At 36.8% G+C, this 25,023-nt stretch overlaps 1 protein-coding gene across 1 annotated transcript; it reads right to left on the bottom strand.

Moving 5' to 3' along the window:
* Window positions 1–2,086: 2,086 nt before the first annotated feature.
* On the bottom strand, window positions 2,087–24,631 carry LOC149895402 (xaa-Pro aminopeptidase ApepP-like). The gene is made up of 17 exons (XM_090118974.1): window positions 24,498–24,631; window positions 22,508–22,640; window positions 21,400–21,571; window positions 19,481–19,593; window positions 18,980–19,115; window positions 18,507–18,602; window positions 17,388–17,587; window positions 16,490–16,576; window positions 15,182–15,271; window positions 14,011–14,141; window positions 13,096–13,248; window positions 11,946–12,075; window positions 10,942–11,119; window positions 5,272–5,363; window positions 4,041–4,154; window positions 3,050–3,176; window positions 2,087–2,351 (listed from the first exon to the last, which is right to left on the bottom strand). The coding sequence occupies exons 1-16, from the start codon at window positions 24,527–24,529 to the stop codon at window positions 3,051–3,053; spliced, it is 1,983 nt and encodes a 660-aa protein (XP_089975100.1). The 5' UTR covers window positions 24,530–24,631; the 3' UTR covers window positions 2,087–2,351; window position 3,050.
* Between the last annotated feature and the right edge of the window lie 392 nt (window positions 24,632–25,023).

Genomic DNA, 25,023 nt, shown 5'->3' with positions numbered 1-25,023 from the left:
GTTTCTGAGATTAGCGCGTTCAAACAAACAAACTCTTCAGATTTATAATATTAGTATAGATTTGATGTGTGACTTGAGACTGATAACTTTAACTAAGCAAAAAAAACTGGAGCAACCCACTTCGCTGTCACCGATAAAGTTACCGTTACTGTAATTGTTAAATTTTACATTTACCTTAACTATGTGTCCCTAGAAGGTATCCCCGAAAGCAAATTGATTCACTTCCACCAGTCCGTAGGTGTAAGTTCGGAGCCAACTCTCCTATTCCAAGACTGTGCAAGATGGTAAATAAATATGGTAATATGATCGATATTAATTATTATTAATACATCTCTCCGAACTGTTCGTAAATTGTAGTCCTAGTTATTAAAAATTATTATTTTTATTATATACATTTATTTTTGCCTTTGTTCTCTTTATAATTTAATGTTGTTTTTTCTCTTTTCGCTGTAGAGTACACAATTAAAATTGTCAGTTTGTGTAATTTATATTTGCATGTTGTGAATACCTATAATTGTTTGTTACATTTTAGAAGAATATAATAAGACTGTAATTAATAATTAATGAAACAATGTAAACAAACGTTGATATTTCTAATAAATAAACTATAACATAAAATACGGTGCAACCAAGCCTAAGCAACGGATCAACCGATTTTTAAGATTTTTTGTGTCTTAGATATGATATAAGAATAAGTAGTAAAGCATGTTCATTAATTAATTCGTGCTTAACAGCATTTTATTTAGTTCTATCTGAATACAATTATAAAGGCGAAAGTTTGTATGGATGTATGGATGTATGGATGTATGGATGTATGGATGTTTGTTACTCTTTCACGTAAAAACTACTGAACCGATTACAATGAAATTTAGCACACATATAGAGGGTAACTTGGATTAACACATAGGATAGGTTTTATCCCGGAAATCCCACGGGAACGGGTACTATGCGGGTTTTCCTTTGAAAACGCGGGCGAAGCCGCGCCGCGGATTTCTAGTTTTTAATAAAAATACAAAAAGTCAAACCCTCTTACAATTCATATTCATTTAATTTTCTAAATATGTACAAAAAATACACTTTTAACACTGAGTTCTGTATTCGATGGTATTTTATTAAAAATACTAGTTAACTAGTTTTATCTATCTAGTCTATAATATAAAAATGAATCTCAAAATGTGTTGGTAAGCGCATAACTTGGGAACGGCTGAACCGATTTCGTTAATTCTTTTTTTATTATATTCCTTGAAGTACGAGGATGGTTCTTACGTAGAGAAAACGTAAATATGTACCACGGGCGAAGCCGGGGCGGACTGCTAGTCTATCTATCTTCTTATATATAAAAATGAATCGCAAAATGTGTTGGTAAGCGCATAACTCGAGAACGGGTGGACCGATTTCGATAATTCTTTTTTTATTATATTCCTTGAAGTACGAGGATGGTTTTTATGTAGAGAAAACGTAAATATGTACCACGGGCGAAGCCGGGGCGGACCGCTAGTCTATACAAATATTATAAAGAGGAAAGGTTTGATTTTTTGTTTGTTTGTTTGTTTGTATGAATTGAATAGGCTCCGAAACTACTTGGCAGATTTGAAAAATTCTTTCACTGTTGGAAAGCTACATCATTTCTGAGTGACATAGGCTAGGTTTTATCCCGGAAATCCCACGGGAACGGGAACTATGCGGGTTTTTTTTTGAAAACGCGGGCGAAGCCGCAGGCGGAAAGCTAGTATAATATAAAAATGAATCCCAAAATGTGTTGGTAAGCGCATAACTTGAGAACGGCTGAACCGATTTCGTTAATTCTTTTTTTATTATATTCCTTGAAGTACGAGGATGGTTCTTACGTAGAGAAAACGTAAATATGTACCACGGGCGAAGCCGGGGCGGACTGCTAGTTGTATATAAAAATAAGTCGGGTTTTCCTTCCTGACGCTATAACTCCAGAACGCACGAACCGATTTCCACGGTTTTGCATTCGTTGGAAAGGTCTCGGGCTCCGTGAGGGTTATTGCAAAGAAAAGGTGTCTCTGGTGGCGAAACGGAGTTCGAAAAGGGCAAAAATCTAACAACCTCTTTAAATTCATATTCATTTATTTTTCACTAATACCATCGTATAAAAGTTACTAAATACAAAAAAAAGTCATGAAAAATACTATAAAATGTCGAAACATTAATTGAATATAGTTCAATCAAAATGTGTTAAATGCGTAAAATGCTTTTGTCATAAATAACACGAAATATGGATTACATATTGAATACAATAGCAATGGTTACACAATAAAAAAATAACATTTAAAAAATTGCATCATTTTCATTCTTGCAATACTGCATCGTCATTGTTGCTCGATCTGAAAAAAGAAAGATAAAATAAAAAATAAGGTCATAAAGAATAAAAATATAATTTACATATTATAATTTAAAAATATAATTTACTATATGCAACTTTATAGAAATACGTCGAATCACGCGTGGTAGGGATAAGAAAAAGATGGCGCGTAACGGAAAAATGTCACGTGTAACGAAAAAATGTTACACTAAATTTTTTTCCAACCCCGATAAAGAAGTTTCACTTCAACAATTATTTTTAAAATTTAGAACAAAGTCATTAATTGTATTGAACATTTATTCGTAGCAGTGATGTTCAAAGTCTATTGTATGGCTAATAAGAAAACTGCCTAAAACATAACATTTTTAACGTAATTTTGAATCTAGTTTTTTATTTTATGTCAATGCATCTCTCTTAACAAAATAAACGCGAATATAACTCTGTCTATCTATCTCTTCTTCACGTTCAAACCATTGAACCGATTTGGATGAAATTTGACATAAACATAGTTTGAGACGTGAGAAAGGACATAGGATAGGTTTTATCCCGGAAATCCCACGGGAACGGGAACTATACAGGTTTTCCTTTGACTACGCGGGCGTAAAGCTAGTAGGCTACATTTTATGTACTTTGACGATAAAAAGCGCTTCTAAACAAAGTTTAATTGAATAAATAAATGTTTGAATTTGAGTTACTACTAAAAATATGATTATTTCTCACCTTAAGCCCTTTCTAAAGGTTTACATTCATTTTCAAGCCATTGCAAGTCGTCCAAAAGTCCACGTTCTTTCAATATCGGTCCGAGTGTTGCCAGCACACGAGCGTGGTACGAATTTAGGTATGCCAGCTGTAAAAAATGTTTTTATTATTGTATTTTATGAATATTTGTGGAGGAAGGAAGGTGGAATTCCTCCATCGAAAAAGGGAGGATCCTCGACCAGTCAACTCGACTGGCCGGCCGTGAAGGCCCCAATGGATGATGTCGGAAAGTTGTATATGTATATAGCTCTGTAGCGAAAACATTTCGCTTGCGCGATTCAGAGCTAGGTGTCGCTACATATTACAAGAATATAATCATTTTTGTTGGAAAAAAAAGAGCGTGAGTGCCGAGCACACGTGTCAGAAGTGAAACTTCTTTGGTGAAGATTCAAAGATACCAAAAAAATCGTCGCCTTAGAGCGTATACGCTCTATGCGGGTAGCCGCATTGCGGGTAGCCGTCCGGCTGACCGCAAGCACAATTATGTACGTAATATTCATTTCTATGCGCACTGTGCGGTCTGCGGTAGCCGCATCGCGGTGCGCATAGAAATGAATATTACGTACATAATTGTGCTTGCGGTCAGCCGGACGGCTACCCGCATAGTGCGTATACGCTCTTACTCCTTGACGTGACGGTATGGCCATGAGGCGACATTGAAATTTTACTTGCTCGATGCTCATGCTCTTTTTTTCAAGACTTTAAAAATTAAAATGAATTCTTATTCGTATACTGAATACTGATCCACAGATTATTTGTTATTTTTTTTTAAACAACACTGCGTATTTTTTCCTCATTACACAACTGTTTAACTATTTTTTTTTATAATACGTTTAATCATAAACTACTTACAGATCTACAGATTATTGTATTTTTTTTTAACATAACTGCTTATTTTTTCCTCATTGCACATTTATTTTAATTTTTTATTTTTTTTATACTTAATACAAACCTCAAAATCATCAAGCAACTCCACGTTAACACACTTAGTGTCGTGAGGCACTAACGTCAGAGTGTTGAAACCCAACACGCCTCGACCGTCGAAATCGCCTAGCAGTTTTGATGCCTGAAAAAAATAATCTTTATATATAAAAATGAATCGCAAAATGTGTTGGTAAGCGCATAACTCGAGAACGGCTGAACCGATTTCGATAATTCTTTTTTTATTATATTTTTATATCACTACATAGTATAAAACAAAGTCGCTTTCTCTGTCCCTATGTATGCTTAAATCTTTAAAACTACGCAACGGATATTGATGCGGTTTTTTTAAATAGATATGATATGCGGTTATTTTAGTATATAATTTATTAGGTTTTAGGCAAAGCGGGCGAAGCCGCGGCCTGCGGGCGGTAAGCTTGTATATTATAAAATCGTAGGAAAGTCAAAACTGTGCATAGAACATTAAAAAAAATAATTATGCGTGATCTACAATTGACATCGAAGTCAAAAATACAGTTTTTAAAATTATTGTCTGTTTGTATGTTCGTAGTAAGGTCCGGTCGCGGAGACGGAAGAATTTCGTACATTAACCTGTTATTATCTGTCACTGTCACTCCCGTGTAAAAATAATGTGTCTTGCTCGCACAGGTGCAATGACCGCCGTCCTTAGGGATTGTAAACCTTTAACCTGAGAGCGTAAGGTTTGTGTTTGCTTGATTGGTGTTCAATTATGATTTTGTGAATTCAAAATTTATAAGAGTAAACCTCAAACTCTTTATGTCCAATCAAAATCCGCCTAAGTCGAAATCGCGTATTGTACATAGTAAATTATTTTTTGAAAAAGAATAAGGTCATAAAGAAGTTTCACTTCTTATGTGTGTACACTGTACACGCACACTTTTTTTTATATAATATATCGTTGTTATTGAAAAAGTTAAAATGTAACTAACTAAACTATTGTAAATGAATAAAGGACATTTATTTAATAAATTAGTAAAAAACATTTTCTCCTCCAAATATTTCATGTAAACTGCACTCTTCATTCAAAAATGTTTGTGACCACTGTCAGTAGGTAAAGAGGTCATTGTACGAAATTCTTTCTGCTCCGCGACCGGACTTTAGTAGAACAAATGTTGTTACTTATGATATAAGATATCTTGTCCTGCGAGGTTGCTCGTGATTTACAAGTGTACCTGTATATAAAACTCATGCAAAAACAAAATAAATAAAAATATTCATACCCTTGGATGATTGGCTGTTTTATTCACTTCGATAATCTCAACAAGGTCCTCATGTCTAATACCATATTCCCCAACCTTATAGTATCCCGGCTCTGAAATAAAATAAACATAATGTGAAGTCACATAATAATAAAATAAAATGTTAACTACATTGTAGTTAAACTACCCTACACACAGCTTCACTATCCCACACACTGCTTCACTATCCCACACACTGCTTCACTATCCCACACACTGCTTCACTATCCCACACACTGATTCACTATCCCACAAACTGCTTCACTATCCCACACACTGCTTCACTATCCTACTCACTGCTTCACTATCCTACTCACTGCTTCACTATCCTACTCACTGCTTCACTATCCTACTCACTGCTTCACTATCCTACAAACTGCTTCACTATCCTACTCACTGCTTTACTATCCTACTCACTGCTTCACTATTCTACACACAGCTTCATTATACCACACTGCTTCACTATCCTACTCACTGCTTGACTATTCCACAGTGTACAGAGACAGCAACAAAATAGAAACCGGAAGTAGAGTTAATTTTGAAACTGGTTAGCTAGAAAATCGTACACGCCAGCTTAACTGTCGATTTTCGGTAGTGAAACAAAAAAAAAAAAATTGTTGCTCCTCACATCGTTCACTGGCACAGTGTACAGAGCCAGCAACAAAAGTTCGTTGTTCGTTGTTCGGTGTTCGATGTTCGTTGTTCGGTGTTCGTTGTTCGTTGTTCGTTGTTCGGTGTTCGTTGTTCGGTGTTCGTTGTTCGGTGTTCGTTGTTCAGTGTTCGTTGTTCGTTGTTCGTTGTTCGTTGTTCGGTGTTCGTTGTTCGTTGTTCGTTGTTCGTTGTTCGTTGTTCGTTGTTCGGTGTTCGTTGTTCGGTGTTCGGTGTTCGTTGTTCGTTGTTCGTTGTTCGGTGTTCGTTGTTCGTTGTTCGTTGTTCGGTGTTCGTTGTTCGTTGTTCGGTGTTCGTTGTTCGTTGTTCGTTGTTCGGTGTTCGGTGTTCGTTGTTCGGTGTTCGTTGTTCGTTGTTCGTTGTTCGTTGTTCGTTGTTCGGTGTTCGATGTTCGTTGTTCGTTGTTCGTTGTTCGTTGTTCGGTGTTCGTTGTTCGTTGTTCGGTGTTCGTTGTTCGGTGTTCGGTGTTCGGTGTTCGTTGTTCGTTGTTCGGTGTTCGTTGTTCGTTGTTCGTTGTTCGTTGTTCGGTGTTCGTTGTTCGTTGTTCGTTGTTCGTTGTTCGTTGTTCGGTGTTCGTTGTTCGTTGTTCGGTGTTCGGTGTTCGTTGTTCGTTGTTCGGTGTTCGTTGTTCGTTGTTCGGTGTTCGTTGTTCGTTGTTCGTTGTTCGTTGTTCGTTGTTCGTTGTTCGGTGTTCGTTGTTCGTTGTTCGTTGTTCGTTGTTCGTTGTTCGGTGTTCGTTGTTCGTTGTTCGGTGTTCGGTGTTCGTTGTTCGTTGTTCGGTGTTCGGTGTTCGTTGTTCGTTGTTCGTTGTTCGGTGTTCGGTGTTCGTTGTTCGTTGTTCGGTGTTCGTTGTTCGTTGTTTAAAAATTGTTGCTCACATCGTTCACTGGCACAGTGTTCAGAGCCAGCAACAAAATAGAAACCGGAAGTAGAGTTAATTTTGAAACCAGTTTGCTAGAAAATCGTACACGCCAGCTTAACTGTCGATTTTCGGTAGTGAAACATAAAAAAAAAATTGTTGCTCCTCACATCGTTCACTGGCACAGTGTACAGAGACAGCAACAAAATAGAAACCGGAAGTAGAGTTAATTTTGAAACCGGTTAGCTAGAAAATCGTCCACGCCAGCTTAACTGTCGATTTTCGGTAGTGAAACATAAAAAAAAATTGTTGCTCCTCACATCGTTCACTGGCACAGTGTACAGAGCCAGCAACAAAAGTTCGTTGTTCGTTGTTCGGTGTTCGATGTTCGTTGTTCGGTGTTCGTTGTTCGTTGTTCGGTGTTCGTTGTTCGTTGTTCGGTGTTCGGTGTTCGGTGTTCGTTGTTCGGTGTTCGTTGTTCGGTGTTCGTTGTTCGTTGTTCGTTGTTCGGTGTTCGTTGTTCGTTGTTCGTTGTTCAGTGTTCGTTGTTCGTTGTTCGTTGTTCGTTGTTCGGTGTTCGTTGTTCGTTGTTCGGTGTTCGGTGTTCGTTGTTCGTTGTTCGTTGTTCGTTGTTCGTTGTTCGATGTTCGTTGTTCGTTGTTCGTTGTTCGTTGTTCGGTGTTCGTTGTTTGTTGTTCGGTGTTCGTTGTTCGTTGTTCGTTGTTCGTTATTCGGTGTTCGGTGTTCGTTGTTCGTTGTTCGTTGTTCGTTGTTCGTTGCTCGTTGTTCGTTGTTCGTTGTTCGTTGTTCGGTGTTCGGTGTTCGTTGTTCGTTGTTCGGTGTTCGGTGTTCGGTATTCGTTGTTCGTTGTTCGTTGTTCGGTGTTCGTTGTTCGTTGTTCGTTGTTCGTTGTTCGGTGTTCGTTGTTCGTTGTTCGTTGTTCGTTGTTCGTTGTTCGGTGTTCGTTGTTCGTTGTTCGGTGTTCGGTGTTCGTTGTTCGTTGTTCGTTGTTCGTTGTTCGGTGTTCGGTATTCGTTGTTCGTTGTTCGGTGTTCGTTGTTCGTTGTTCGTTGTTCGTTGTTCGTTGTTCGTTGTTCGGTGTTCGTTGTTCGTTGTTCGTTGTTCGTTGTTCGTTGTTCGGTGTTCGGTGTTCGGTGTTTGTTGTTCGTGGTTCGTTGTTCGTTGTTCGTTGTTCGTTGTTACATGTTCGATGTTCGGTGTTCGGTGTTCGGTGTTCGTAGTTCGTTGTTCGTTGTTCGGTGTTCGTTGTTCGTTGTTCGTTGTTCGATGTTCGTTGTTCGTTGTTCGTTGTTCGGTGTTCGTTGTTCGTTGTTACATGTTCGTTGTTCGTTGTTCGGTGTTCGTTGTTCGTTGTTCGTTGTTCGGTGTTCGTTGTTCGTTGTTCGGTGTTCGTTGTTCGTTGTTCGGTGTTCGGTGTTCGTTGTTCGTTGTTCGTTGTTCGGTGTTCGTTGTTCGTTGTTCGTTGTTCGGTGTTCGTGGTTCGTTGTTCGTTGTTCGTTGTTCGGTGTTCGGTGTTCGTTGTTCGTTGTTCGGTGTTCGGTGTTCGTTGTTCGTTGTTCGGTGTTCGTGGTTCGTTGTTCGTTGTTCGTTGTTCGTTGTTCGTTGTTCGTTGTTCGTTGTTCGGTGTTCGTTGTTCGATGTTCGTTGTTCGTTGTTCGTTGTTCGTTGTTCGTTGTTCGTTGTTCGTTGTTCGTTGTTCGTTGTTCGTTGTTCGTTGTTCGTTGTTACATGTTCGGTGTTCGTTGTTCGTTGTTCGTTGTTCAGTGTTCGGTGTTCGTTGTTCGTTGTTCGTTGTTCGGTGTTCGGTGTTCGTTGTTCGTTGTTCGTTGTTCGTTGTTCGTTGTTCGTTGTTCGTTGTTCGTTGTTCGTTGTTACATGTTCGTTGTTCGTTGTTCGTTGTTCGGTGTTCGTTGTTCGTTGTTATGTACTTAGGAGCGAGCGCGCTTTTGTTGACAGTTTGACACTGACGTTAGCTTGTTTCAGTTTTTAAAAATATGAATAAAAAAATACAATCTCCCAGTGTGGCCATTTAGAGCATTTGGAGGAATCCTTATTAGTTGACTAAGTATTAAGTTTAATAATTATAATAATGTTAAAATTAAAGTTTCTTTATTTGAAATGTTTTATTTATCTTATTAGCTGAATGACTAGTGTTATATAATAATATAATTAAGTTAATTAAATTAACATTTCGCAATAATAAAATATCGCAATAATAATAATTTCCCATTTCAAATTGTTTTATTTATCTATCCCACTTGTAAGTTTTAAACCTGTTTAATTTAACCTGTTTAAAACAATGTATAAAATATTGATTTAAAACAGGTGGAAAAAAAACATGTTTTTTTTACAATTTGTTTTAAACTTGTTTTAAACATGATGTTTTAAACAACGATGTTTTTTTGTAACAACCCTGCTACTCACTGCTTCACTTTCCCTGCTCACTGCTTCACTATCCTACTCACTGCCTCACTATCCTACTCACTGCTTTACTATCCTACTCACTGCTTCACTATCCTACTCACTGCTTCACTATCCCACACACTGCTTTACTATCCTACTCACTGCTTCACTATCCTACTCACTGCTTCAATATTCTACACACAGCTTCATTATACCACACACTGCTTCACTATCCTACACACTGCTTCACTATCCTACTCACTGCTTCACTATTCTACACACAGCTTCACTATACTACTCACTGCTTCATTATACTACTCACTGCTTCACTATCCCACACTCTGCTTCACTATCCTACTCACTGCTTCATTATCCTACTCACTCCTTCACTATCCCACACACTGCTTCACTATCCCACACACTGCTTCACTATCCCACACACTGCTTCACTATCCCACTCACTGCTTCACTATCCTACTCACTGCTTCACTATTCTACACACAGCTTCATTATACCACACACTGCTTCACTATCCTACTCACTGCTTGACTATTCCACACACTGCGTAACTATCCTTCACACAGCCTCACTATCTCACACACCGCTTCACTATCCTACTCACTGCTTCACTATCCTACTCACTGCTTTACTATCCTACTCACTGCTTTACTATCCTACTCACTGCTTCACTATCCCACACACTGCTTCACTATCCTACGCACTGCTTCACTATCATACTCACTGCTTCACTATCCTACTCACTGCTTCACTATTCTACACACAGCTTCATTATTCCACACACTGCTTCACTATCCTACTCACTGCTTCACTATCCTACTCACTGCTTCACTATCCCACACACTGCTTCGCTATCCCACACACTGCTTCACTATCCTACTCACTGCTTCACTATCCTACTCACTGCTTCACTATCCCACACACTGCTTCACTATCCCACACACTGCTTCACTATCCCACACACTGATTCACTATCCCACACACTGATTCACTATCCCACAAACTGCTTCACTATCCCACACACTGCTTCACTATCCCACACACTGCTTTACTATCCAACTCACTGCTTCACTATCGTACTCACTGCTTTACTATCCTACTCACTGCTTCCTATTCTACTCACTGCTTCACTATCCTACTCACTGCTTCACTATCCCACACACTGCTTCACTATCCTACACACAGCTTCACTATCCCACGCACCGCTTCACTATCCCACACACTGCTTCACTATCAAACACACTACTTTACTATCCCACACACCGCTTCACTATCCCACACGCTACTTCACTATCCCATACACCGCTTCACTATCCCACACACTACTTCATTATCCCACACACCGCTTCACTATCCCACATCCTCGCACATAATTGGAGGAATAGCACCCAAAGAGCGGGGACTATTCACTAACCATTACTAAGCACCTGTCCGGGCCCCAGTCCAGGGTCCCTGAGGCAGGGCCTCCACGAGACCCCCGCGGGGCCTCCATCACCTTGCTTTACTACCTCCCCCCACATTTCATCCCCCCTCCCTCCCATAACTCACCATTACTCAGCACCTGTCCGGGCCCCAGCCCCGGGTCCCGCGGGTAGGGCCTCCACGAGACCCCCGCGGGGCCTCCATCACCTTGCTTTACTACCTCCCCCCACATTTCATCCCCCCTCCCTCCCATAACTCACCATTACTCAGCACCTGTCCGGGCCCCAGCCCCGGGTCCCGCGGGTAGGGCCTCCACGAGACCCCCGCGGGGCCCTCGTGCACGTGCAGGCAGTGCCCCACGCCGTGCCCCGTGCCGTGCGCGTAGTCCTGCCCCACTTGCCATAGGGCAGAACGGGCTAGCGTGTCTAGCACGTTGCCCTGGGAAGAATAACGAAAAAAATTGAAAAAAAAAATACACGTAAATATGGAGGAAACTATAAATTAATAATATAATAAAATTATAGTACTTATTTATGTTAATATGAATAACTAGCGGTCCGCCCCGGCTTCGCCCGTGGTACATGTTTACGTTTTCTCTACATAAGAACCATCCTCGTACTTCAAGTAATATAATAAAAAAAGAATTATCGAAATCGGTTCAGCCGTTCTCGAGTTATGCGCTTACCAACACATTTTGCGATTCATTTTTATATATAAGATTTAAAATGTAATATGATATGTTCATTGTTCATATAACCGTGCGACTAACACAAAGGTTAGATAATCCATACTAATATTATAAATGCGAAAGTAACTCTGTCTGTCTGTCTGTTACTCAATCACGCCTAAACTACTGAACCAATTTTCATGAAATTTGGTATGGAAATATTTTGATACCCGAGAAAGGACATAGGCTACCTTTTATTGCGAAATATGTACCACGGGCGAAGCCTCGTGATCGATTTTTTTCTATCTTCTTCTCTTATATATAAAAATGAATCGCAAAATGTGTTGGTAAGCGCATAACTCGAGAACGGCTGAACCGATTTCGATAATTCTTTTTTTATTATATTCCTTGAAGTACGAGGATGGTTCTTATGTAGAGAAAACGTAAACATGTACCACGGGCGAAGCCGGGGCGGACCGCTAGTTTTTTATAAATTTATACAAAGGTTAGATACTTATCAAACTCAGATCCGTCTCTAACTAAAGGGTTACAAAAAATTCGTAACCCCTAAGTGATAAGAGCCAGGAGGTCACATACCTTAACCCCCCGTGGGAACAGCACAGTGCCAAGTGCGATCTGTCCCTTCAGCACGCGAGTAAATGCGTTTGTTTGTTCGTCACTCGGCACACCCATGTGCCGGGTGCGGGTTATGTCTGTTGTGCCGTCTCTGGAAAAAATTATAGAAAAATTTATGAATTTTTATTTATGGTAATATATACTGAAAATAAAAAAATATATGTGTACACACGTAAGAAGTTAAACTTCTTTATGACCTTATCTTATTTAAAAAAAAATGTACTTCATATATGCAACATTACAGAAATACGTCGAATCACGCGTGGTAGGGAATAGGGATAAGAAAAAGATGGCGCGTAACGGAAAAATGTCACGCGTAACGAAAAAATGTTACACTAAATTTTTTTCCAACCCCGATAAAGAAGTTTCACATCAAAAATATGAGAAAATTTGTGTTATAAAGTCATCAGGTGCGAGTAACATTTATAGGCGACGATTTTGTTATCTTTGAATCTTGCCAAAGAAGTTTCACTTCTGACACTTGTGCTCGGCACACACGAGTAAAGCAAAGCAAAAGGCCACACTTAATTTTAAAATCACTACATAGTATAAAACAAAGTCGCTTTCTCTGTCCCTATGTCCCTTTGTATGCTTAAATCTTTAAAACTAAGCAACGGATTTTGATGCGGTTTTTTTTAATAGATAGAGTGATTCAAGAGGAAGGTTTTAGTATATAATTTATTAGGTTTTAGACAAAGCGGGCGAAGCCGCGGACGGTAAGCTAGTAAATAATAAAAGGCAAATACCTAAGTTACAGGATCATTATGCGAATTCCAGCGAACTCATTATGATAACGCCGTGGACATCCAAGAAGGAACGCATTAACATGAACAATACGCCCATTTAGTGGACAATGCGTAATTGATAAAACAAAGGGATATTAATTTAATGGTTATACGGTATCGGACCACCACCGGACCACCAGGCGGGAGGATATCTCAGATATATAAGCAGTTCACAAGTGAACTCGTCATTCTCGCACCAGCTCTCTATAGTTAAGGTCATAGATTAAGTAAAAATTGTAATTTGTTAAAATATTTTTTTTTTTAAAGTAATCTTGACCCAGTTATTTTTACTCACGCATTTTTTTTCTTACCCCATAAAAACCTACCTGTATTGTCCCCCAGAGTCCAGCAGGAACATATCCCGCCCCATTATCCCCCGCTGTGGGCCATCGCGGGTCGGACTGTAGTGTATGATTGCCCCGTTCTCCCCTGCCCCGGGGATTGTTTCGAACGACGGTCCGAGGAAGTCTTTTTCGTCCCTGTTTCAGACAAAAAAATGTTATTTGAAATTGTTTTCATCTCGTAAATTGTAAATACCAAAAAATATAACTAATAATAGTTACAAATAGAACGGAATATTGAAATGAAATGAAATGAAATTTCAAAATGTCCTGAGTGTCATTAGGGGCCACTGAAAATAAGTGGCACGAATGGTTTTATTATCATTCGTACCATATACTGAGTTGGTCCCTTTTGTCAACATGAAAATGCCCAGTACCTTCCTACTGCACAATAAATGAATACGTATTTTGATGATAATGACTGATTGATGATAAATTTAATGTGTGTTTATGTGTGTTGCTAAATGTTTATATTGTGTAAAATCTCATGCTCTGGTGTATTTGTATTATGTTGACAATAAACGTTTATTTATTTATTTATTTAAATATTGAAATTTCATTTCATTTCAATATTTCAGGACATTTTTCACATACTGCACGATCTGATCCCATACTAAGCTTTCGCTTGTGTTATGGAAACCAGATGGCTGATAAACATACATATAACTATAGTTTTAACTGAATACTTATATAGATAATTAACACCCAGACACAGAGCAAACATCTATGTTCATCACACAAATATTTCGAACCCTGGCTTGGAAGGCAGGGCCACTACCAACCAAGCCAACCGGTCAGTCAATATAACTTAACAATATAACATAGTTCTTTGATAAAAGGCAATCCTTTTATCAAAGAACACACACACACAAAAATACGATTAAAACATTATACACTCACTTCCTAAACTCCAACAGCTTATCAGCCGCTTGCATTTCAGTTATACTTTCGCCGGAATCGATCCCGCGATGCAACCAATTGAAGAAACGCACAACCGATATACCGTCGCGAATGTGGCATTGCCTGAAACCCTAGAAATAATATATGTATTTAAATAAATAAATAAATCGCTAAACAGAATGTGTTTTAAATCTAATATCTAATATCTAATATATATTATAAAGGCGAAAGTTTGTAAGGATGTATGGATGTATGGATGTTTGTTACTCTTTCACGTAAAAACTACTGAACCGATTACAATGAAATTTAGCACACATATAGAGGGTAACTTGGATTAACACATAGGATAGTTTTTATCCCGGAAATCCCACGGGAACGGGAACTATGCGGGTTTTCCTTTGCAAACGCGGGCGAAGCCGCGGGCGGAAATCTAGTACATAATATAATCGTAGGAAAGTCATAACTGTACATTGATTTAGATACCGAAGCCAAAAATATACTTATTACAATTTTTGTCTGTATGTCTGTATGTCCGTGATAAACTTAAAAATTAATGCATGGATTTACTTCAAATTTGGTACAGAGATAGCTTGAGACCTGAGGAAGGATAGTTTTTATCCCGGAAATCCCCCGAGAACGGGAAATATGCGGGTTTTGTCTCTGACTACGCGGGCGAAACCGCGGGCGGTAAGCTAGTAGTATAAAATAAAGTCACTTTCTGTGTCCCTATGTATGCTTAAATCTATAAAACTACGCAACGGATTTTGAAGTGAAACTTCTCTAGGTGCGTTGATAAAAATTTCAAGGTCGCGTGGCAATACCGTCACGTCATGGAGTAAGGCGACGATTTAGGTATCTTTGAATGTTGCCAAAGAAGTTTCACTTCTGACACGTGTGCTCGGCACACACGCTCTTTAAGTGAAGGATAGTGTGTATCTTTAAAATATCTAAACTACCTATGAATAAACTAATTTGTATTTAAATTTGTATCTCTCGTGTCACAATGTTTGTCCTCAAAGGACTCCTAAACCACTTAACCGGTTATAATAAAATTCGCACACCATGTGCAGTTCGATCCAACTTGAGAGATAGGATAGTTTAAACATGTAGGTACCACGGGCGATGCCGGGGCGGACCGCTAGTAAATATATAAAATATAGACTTTTCTTACCTCCAATTCGACGTCATTTTTCACCAACTTCATAAGAGCCACCGGTGACACTTCCGATATTAAATTCAAAGGCTTCGTTAAGACGTCTTCCTGAAATAATAAATATTTTTTTGTATTAAAACATTATAATGAAAACTACTATTTTTGAAGTGAAACTTCTTTATCGGGGTTGGAAAAAAATTTAGTGTAACATTTTTTTCGTTACGCGTGACGTTTTTCCGTTACGCGCCATCTTTTTCTTATCCCTACCACGCGTGATTGACGTATTTCTGTAAAGTTGCATAAAGTAAATTATTTTTTTGAAAAATAAGGTCATAAAGAAGTTTCACTTCTTACGTGTGTACACTAGTACATGCACACATTTTTTAATACTAGTTCTTCATCCTTGCTCCGTGCGGAATAAATGATAAAAAGATACCTGACACAATAATGTAGTTTTCTTCTGGTGAAATAATTTTCGGTCGGTTCAATCCAACTAATCCTTTTCTATCCTATCCTATCCTACTACTAATAATATTATAAATGCGAAAGTTTGTGAGGATGTGTGTGTGTTAGTTACTCTTTCACGCAAATACTACTGAACCGATTACAATGAAATTAAGCACACACATAGAGGGTAACTTGGATTAACACATAGGATAGTTTTTATCCCGGAAATCCCACGGGAACGGGAACTATGCGGGTTTTCCTTTGCAAACGCGGACGAAGCCGCGGGCGGAAATCTAGTAATATTATAAATGCGAAAGTTTGTGAGGATGTGTGTGTGTTTGTTACTCTTTCACGCAAATATTACTGAACCGATTACAATGAAATTAAGCACACATATAGAGGGTAACTTGGATTAACACATAGGATAGGTTTTATCCCAGAAATCCCACGGGAACGGGAACTATGCGGGTTTTTCTTGTATAACGCGGGCGAAGTCGCGGGCGGAAAGGCAGTTAGTTACATATATTACATTATTTTTATTCATACACAAACATAATATCTAAGCGCATTCAAAATTAATAAAAATTTTAACTTATTATATTAAAGTTCAACTCACGTAATGTATAAATCTAAAAAAATCGCTTATAAGCAACAGAGCCGCCTTATTATCCATACTAATATTATAAAGCTGAAGTGTTTGTATGTTTGTTTGAACGCGCTAATCTCAGGAACTACTCCGATTTGAAAAATTATTTCGGTGTTAGATAGCCCATTTATCGAGGAAGGCTATATATCATCACGCTAAGACCAACAGGAGCGGAATAATGCGGGTAAAACCGCGGGGCACAGCTATTTAAATAATAAACAAAAACTACTCACTCCAGACGCCGCTCTATGTACCGCTTCGCTCGCTTCGCTAGACACCCAAATGTCGTGATCGCCATCACCGCTTTCCGATAACTCTTTCTGTAATAAACAAACAAATTTCACACATAATAATATAATCTATACATATAATAAAATCGTAGGAAAGTCTAAACTGTATTTTTTTGAAGTGAAAACTTCTTTAGCGGCGTTGAGCACTTTTTCTGTAATGGGTATAAAATCTTAAGCTCGCGTCAGGACACGTGACCTGATCGAAAAAGCGTAAGACGGATGGATATCAAACATGCTCAACGTTAATAATCAAGTTTTCACTTCTGCCGGCACTCCCCCAGTGCAACCCGTCTTTTTTTTTATTTCACTTTTTGCAGCGAAGATACATCTAATTTCTTTGGTAATTTTCTATGATTAGGCGAGCATCTAGTTTTAGATATAAATAATAATAACAATAAATATTTCATGACAATTTTCACACACGGCACGATCTGATCCCATACTAAGCTTTCACTTGTGTTATGGAAACCAGATGGCTGATAAACATACATATATATAATCTATACATATAATAAATCTGTAGAAGGGTCAATTCTGTACATTGAAAATATTTAAAAAATAAATAGCAGGGGGTGTTACTGGGTCGATACCGAACCCAAATATGTGATTAAAAAATTTTTTGTCTGTCTGTATGTGAAGACATCACGTGAAAACGGTTCGATTTCGAGGAAACTTGGTATAAGTATACCTTATTATCCTGGGCATAAAATAGAATACTTTTTATCCTGGAAAAATACGTAGAAAAAAAATAAATCTTAATTTTTCTTAATTTTTCCGCGCGAACGGAGTCGCAGGCGGAAGCTAGTTTTAAATAAATACTTATACAGATAAGATAACTTACCGTCATATTCTCCAGGTCCCTAACAATATCTTCATACGGGACCCCTTCTATAGCGACCCCCTCTGACTCCAAACACTCAAGTATATTTGTCGGAATGCGACCCCCATGCCAGAATAACTTTACTCTATTGGGGGTTATAACCAAGTATGAGAAGAACACGGGGTTATAGGGTATATCGCTTCCCCGGAGGTTGAGTACATCTGTAAATATTTTTACACTAATATAAATTGTAAGTAATTAATAACAGACTGTAATAGATTTTAAATTGTATTTATAAATATTAGGCAATAATTTAAATTAAATAAGTAAATTTGCATATTAATGTCATCTAGCTTAAAACTAGTGTGTAAAAAACAAAAACAATAACTATAGTCAGATTATGTTTCCATTCTAAAAAGGACAAATCCTTCTTCGTATTAATATTATAATTATAAACGCGAAAGTTTGTAAGATTGTATGTCTGTTGCTTTTTCACGCGGATAGCACAGTACTGATTTTGATGAAATTTCGTTATTTCGTAGTGATATAGATTTTGAAACAGAATAAGACATAAGCTATAAAAATACTTGCTTTTAACCGCGTAATATACAGGGTGTCCCACTATTGGTATACTAAGCGCGAAGGAACTTGTAGTTTTGCATACACTGATCACGATAAAAATACTTAAACAACAAAATTACGTCAAAAAATTTTTGCTAAATTTTTCCTGAAAATCCATGTTTTCTTCTCTAGCTTCGCGCAGCCAGCATATACCACTTCGCTTATATGAGCATTTTGTCTATGAAAATATAATTTTAAACGATAGCTCACGTGCTGGTGGCAAAGTTGGGCGGGTTGCTTGTTATGGGTGTACACATAGAGTTTTAAGAATTCATCTATTTGAAAAAAAATGCGTCTGGAATTTTATAAGTATTTTTACGAACTCAACGTATGCAAAACTATAACCTCCTTTGAGCTTAGTATACCAACTGTGGACACCCTGTATAAGAAAACATTTTGTTTTTAATAGAAATAGAAGTCATATAATATCATTAATTAAAAGGTTAGGTTCGTTTCCAGATTTTCTGGAAATTTTCTCTATTGTAATTATAATAAGATTTTGTATACAAATAAACTTACAAGCCACTTCATCCAATGCGGTGAGCACGAGAGCAGATACTTTCTTCTCCGCCATTTTGGCTCTCAATTCTTCTATTTTCTTGCTAGCTGGCTTACCTAGAAAATGTATTTTTATTATACGTTCTCAGTAGAAAACATCATTAGCAGACCTTTATTATTTGACACAAATAAAGGATGTAAAATAATCCTGTGTTGTTTTTGTTTCTCTTGCAACTGTGAAAAGTAAAAATTCCGATAGTTGGCGCTATGTTAAGAGTATGAGAATTGTTAATTTTGCGACCACAGATGCGAAACCACTAGTTTAACATTTGTTTAAACAAAATACAGTTAAATGAAACATACCTACATTTTTTTTATTTAACAAATTACAAAGTACATACCAGTATATAAAACATATTAAAAAGTAAATACCTGTATATTTAACATATTACAAAGTACATACCAGTATATTTAACATATTACAAAGTACATACCTGTGTATTTAACAGGTAAATGCATAATTTCATTATGCGGTCTCTCTGGCGCCGGGTCTTTGAGTTGGATCCTCAACTGATCAACCAAATTGTTTGGAACGGCTATTAGTTGCATCTTGGCTTTTTTTAATGCCGTCTGTTGAAGAAAAGTATTATTTTATTTTCTTTGATAATACATATACCGTATAGAATGGAACTTTGTATTGAACTACCTGGAGAAGTGCGTTTAATAGACAAAAGAAAATTGTACTTAGAAAATACTTAATATATTTGAAAAGGATGAAAATAGCAATTTAAGATTTCCAAAAATGTGTTTACCAAACCAGGAAATCGAACCAAGCAAAATCTGTTTAAATTACACTTTAGCTTTAGTAAATACGATAGACTCAATAATTATAAGGGTGACAAATAATAAACTTGAATACTGAGAACTATACTATAGGTGAAACGTTAATAATCAAGTAAGTCAAGGTCCAAAATAAAATATATTGAATACATTACCTGCAACGGTGTCCACTCTTCTCTACTCATTGTAAAGGGGTCGACCCCCACCACAGAACCAGCTCCCAAATTGGTAGTCAACCATTTCTCTATAGAAGGGGTATCGGGTAGCGCTGTTAAAAGGTAAAAGTAATTTTTGGATTGAAAATCAGTTGCATTTAATAAATCTATACTAATATTAAAAAGCTGAAGAGTTTTTTGTTTGTTTATTTGTTTGAGCGCCCTAATCTCAGGAACTACTGGTCCGATTGGAAAAATTCTTTCGGTGTTAGATAGCCCATTCATCGAGGAAGGCTATATATCATCACGCTAAGACCAACAGAAGCGGAGCCACGTGGGTGAAACCGCGGAGCGTAGCTAGTAGTATAATAAATACAGAATAGAACAGTTCTTTGGCATATTATAATATGTACATATTAGGGTTGTTGAGGATTCCTCTTCCGCTTCCTCATAATGAGGAAGTTCCGCAATATTTTGGGTTCCTCTACCGTTACCGCATCCTCAAAAATGAAAATAAAAAAATCCTCTTCCGCTATCGCTTCCTCAAAATTTAGAGGAAATTTATGAGGATGCTGATCCGATCGGGCGGCGAATTTACAAAGCCTATTTAAACTATGTATTTGAGTTACGAGTCGGACTCTACAAACGAACAAGAGTAGAGTCTTACCGCAATATTTATATCTGCATTCTGCGCCTAACACTTATCTCTAAACATAATAATATAACATTTTCTCTCATACTCAGTAGAAAGTTAGAAACATATTTTACCAAATAATGTTTGTCAAAAGTGATTTTAAATTAAAAAACAAACAAGTTGTTTAAGCTTACATAATAAGTACCAGTTAGTTTTTTTTTTGTGGAAATCGCCTAATGTCGCTTCTGGCACTGATATAGATTAGGTTTTTTCTGTGGGTTTTTTCGAGTAATATGCATAAACAAAAGCTCATCTGAGTCCGGCTCGTGACTCAAATAGTACTTACAGTCTTCGTAAATTCGCGATCGGGCGAGCTAACCTCCCCTAACCTTAAACATCAATATGTAGAGACAGGAAAACGGCTTTTGTTTTAATTTTAAAAGTTTTTGTTTTTTAATTTTGATTATAATTTCCTATCATCCTCATCCGCTTCCTCTTCCGCTTCCTCATCCGCATCCTCTTCCTCAAAAAAATATCCTCTTCCTCATCCGCATCCCCTAAATTTGTGTGTGAAAATTCCTCTTCCTCCTCCTCTTCCTCATAATCACTTCCTCAACAACCCAAGTACATATATATAATTATGTAGTTACATATTATACATGTTGTTGTTTAAATTGTAATATTGACATTATTTTAAAAGAGCAACTTTGGAGTTGCTGGTTCTTTTCCATAGATACTGCTTTCCGAATCGGTGGTAAATGTTAAAAATATGACGATTCAAGTGCTTTTATAAGAAATCTAATTGAATAAATAAATAAATGTTTGAGTTTGAGAAATACATGCTTAAACAGAGAGATTTTAAAGTCAAATTAATAAAAAAAATTATCGAAAAGGAAGTTACAAGGAACGCGTTATGTAAAAGTAGAAAACACAGTAATGAATAATTGGAATATTAATTACTTAAACGAGACTCTTTTTTTAAATTTTATCAACTCGCAAAAACTTCAAGTTCTAGAAAAACCAGGAAATTAATTTTTTTTTTCACTATCACATTACATACCTAACATATTTCTTATCACAGTTTCACTACATAGTATAAAACAATTCTCTGTCCCTATATCCCTATGTATGCTCAAATCTTTAAAACTATGCAACGGATATTGTTGCGGTTTTTTAAATACATAGAGTGATTCAAGATGAAGATTTTAGTATACAATTTATAAGGTTTTAGACAAAGTGAGCAAAGCCGCGGGCGGAAAGCTAGTTTATTAAAATATCAACTCACACTGCTTCATCAGCGTCCACAGATTCAAGTCGACCTCCTTCTCGAACTGCGTGTAATATCTACCATCCGTCCACACTGCCGCTAGAGTGTTAGTTACTACCGCAGTGCCGGCTGACCCCGTGAACCCCGTTAGCCATTCACGACGTGCGTCTATGGGGGCTATGTATTCTGACTGAAATATATATATATACATAATTCTAGTGTAGGAAGGGATTGATTTGGGGTGTAGTATACTAATAAATTATCGTATGTTATTATGTATGTGTTTCTAGTCATAAATAATGTATTATTTGTATAAGTCATAACTTCTTGATTCTTGAATGGGGGTTGGAGGTTGTAACTCTAAATGTTATGAGTAGGATAGTTTGAAATATACGTACATAGGATTATTATAAGTGTGGTTTGTAAAAATGTTATATAATTCTTTTATAAATATAGTCACAGCCGCTAGCGTGTTAGTTACTACCGCAGTGCCGGCTGACCCCGTGACCCCGTTAGCCACTCGCGACGTGCGTCTATGGGGGCTATGTATTCCGACTGGAATAGGCGTTACTATTACATAAGAATTATATACCACAATACAACATGCTATGTGGCTATAAAATTCTAATAAAACTCAGAACGTCATAAATTCTAGATTCTGGAATAGGGGTTGAGGGTTGTAACTTTTAATGTTAAAAGTAGGATAGTTTATTACATATATTTTTATTACATGTTTGTAACAAACATAAATAGTTTTGTTGCAAGTGTGGTTATAGTTTATAGTTATTCGTCATATAATTCTGACAAAATTCAATAAGTCAAATTCTTGGTTCAGGAATTATATACTAATAAATTTTATTATGTTATATAATGTGGGTATTAAATTCTAATAAAATTCAGAAAGCTATAAAGTCTAGATTCTGTAATGGGGGTTGGGAGTTGTAACTCTTGAGTAAGATAGTTGGTTATATATTACACACATATTATTATTACTATAGTAAAGTTTGTAAGTATACTCGTACACATGAAGTATTATTTTAAGTGTTTGTGTGTGTGTGTGTAAAAAATAATATTTTGGTTTACTATAGGGGTCGTGTCATAAAACGTTGAAAAATACTAAACTTACGTTATGAGCATCAGCTGTAGGCACAATATACGCTGCCAGCGCTGTCTGCTGGCTGGCCATCAGCGCTCGAAGCGCTGTCAAACGCTGCAGCGACATCTTTGGTTTTATACTCGACGCATACGATATAGACAGTCTGTGAACAAATTGTGTTATTGTATGAATTGTATAATACTGTACAAAAATTTATTGTAAAACGGTCTTATAAAATAAAATTACTTACATATTTATTATTTACATACAACATATATGATGTTGTAATATAAGATTGTTGTACTTTAAACAACTAGACTGACAATCGAGCGGCATTATTTAAAACTAGCTTTTTGCCCGCGTCTTCGCCCGCGTTTTCAAAGGAAAACCCGCATAGTTCCCGTTCCCGTGGGATTTCCGGGATAAAACCTATCCTATGTGTTAATCCAAGTTACCCTCTATATGTGTGCTAAATTTCATTATAATCAAGTTCAGTAGTTTATGCGTGAAAACCATACATACATACATACAAACCTTTCCTCTTTATAATATTAGTATAGATATATTCATTGAAATTGACACCTTATTTAGTGGTTGTAACGTTCAAAGTCGATTGTATCGCTATAAGATAACGATAAGAAAACTCTGCCTAAATAGACGCGTAAGCAGAGTTTTGCTTCAGACATTTTAGAGCGAATTTGTTAATTTAGTAACCGTTTTACTGTTTGAACTGGCATGCAATCAATATATGTACATATTTACAATGAACGAATGCAGCACTTTATTATAATTTTATTTTTTACCATTATAGTAACATAATCTCAACAAAAACGTCGTTTACGAAGTAATTAAATCGAAACTTGTTAAATCAAAGAGAAAATCCACTCATGGCATAGACTATAGAGGCTATTAAGGCCATTTCATACAAAACATATCAATGAATCTAGGCTAGTAAACTATGTGATGGTGGCTTTAATTTAATAGTTGATTATCACTTCATAAGAAAATGTAATTCAAAATTGTCTCCAGTTACTAATTACTATACACACTCAAACATAAGGGTTCAGCCTTCAATAGTGTAGTCAATTACTTTAACGAAAGTTGCTTTATGTGGTCATTAGACAGTCATGCTGCATGACATACGTTACGTGGCGTCATGCATGCATGATCGTTTAGATTCTCATCTAATCTGACGGAGCATTAAGATCAAACGAGCGAATGCTCATTCTAACCCCACTATGTTAAATAATTTTCGTGTAAACAGGTGTAGAGCATTCTTTCGTTGTTCTTAGTGCGCAAAAGATTCTACGCAATATTCTTTATTCTTACCGAAAAGTACTTACTGAATACGAGTTTTCGTTTACACTATACGATCACGAAAGAATGCTCTAGCTCTAGCTCTATGTTCGTTTGGTCTAAACTCTAAATGCACCGCCACTACATGAAACTAAGCTTTTACTTTTTTTTATACTGCAAGAAATATTATGAAATAAGCCGCACCGTTTCGCGTTCAAATTGCATCAAATAACATAAATGTTCACCGAGAGATTTTTTTTCCGCCGGTGCGGACAAGCCCTAAATATTGCTTAGTGGACACACAGCAACACAGCTTAAAAAAATATCGTAAGCTAACGATAAAAATTTAATATAATTAACGGTTTTTAGCTTGGTTTTTAGGCGAGTCAAAAATCAATTGCTTCATAAAAAATAATTTCTAGTTCTTCAATAATACGTGCAAAAGGTGTTCTACATATAAAATAACAAATTTCATTCAGATTTTATGCTTCGAAAGCTTCGAATTTACTTATTTATTACATAAATTTAAACGAGCACGACAATCGACATAAACAAACATATTTTTGATAACTTTCTACTTTAGGTACTGAGTACTGACGATTGTTAAAATTCTCGAGCTTCGTATTCACAACTTTGTTAAGAAAAGATACTACTTAGGTACACTTGAAAATTGTAATATAGGTACCTACCGTTCTTACAAATAAAACTTTATTTTTTTACTTACATTACTGCAATAATAATCCACTGTTTTGACATGATTTCTGTCAGATTTATCTTTTTAATTCAATATCATGGACGTAATACAGCTAACAAAACTCATTCATGTCTTATAATAAATCACAATACAAGAATATCCTCATTCTCATTAATCAAAAAACTAAAAACAGCATAGTATTTTCTGTTTTCTCATCAATAATATTTTTTATAAACAAAAAAAAAATACACATCACAAAAAGGCGGGAAATTCTCGCGCGCAACGTTTAGAAACTGACTTTTGTGTTAACACATTACATCTGTAATGGTCTAATCTCCCCTCAAGGCACATAGGCACTTACTCAGAAGTTGACAATATAATATGTAGTGGATACAAAATTGGATGGTTGGCTATTAACTTATTAAGAATACTTCGTCGTAGTTGATCGAAAGTTTATTGTTATGGAAGCAGTTGTTTATTTATTTATTTATTTTTTGGAATAATACTGGACCGATTCAAAGAATCGAAGTTTTCAGATAGATTACATGCGAAAGCT

This window comes from Colias eurytheme, chromosome 31 (assembly GCF_061535395.1).
Source record: "Colias eurytheme isolate Ceu_HAF_F1 chromosome 31, ilColEury1 Martin Lab GWU primary, whole genome shotgun sequence".
In the NCBI taxonomy this organism is placed as follows: domain Eukaryota; kingdom Metazoa; phylum Arthropoda; class Insecta; order Lepidoptera; family Pieridae; genus Colias; species Colias eurytheme.
The sequence above is the reverse complement of the archived record's forward strand: the minus strand, read 5'-3'. Positions and strand labels throughout refer to the sequence as shown.

What these genes read in the sequence shown, in the direction of transcription:
- LOC149895402 (XM_090118974.1), bottom strand. Translation starts at nt 24,529, where the DNA reads ATGTCAAAACAGTGGATTATTATTGCAGTAAT. An exon ending in TTTACCTGTTAAATACACAG is followed by an intron (nt 18,603 to 18,979) that starts GTATGTACTTTG and finishes TACATTTTCTAG; the next exon opens with GTAAGCCAGCTAGCAAGAAA. An exon ending in GACTCTGGGGGACAATACAG is followed by an intron (nt 12,076 to 13,095) that starts GTAGGTTTTTAT and finishes AATTTTTTCCAG; the next exon opens with AGACGGCACAACAGACATAA.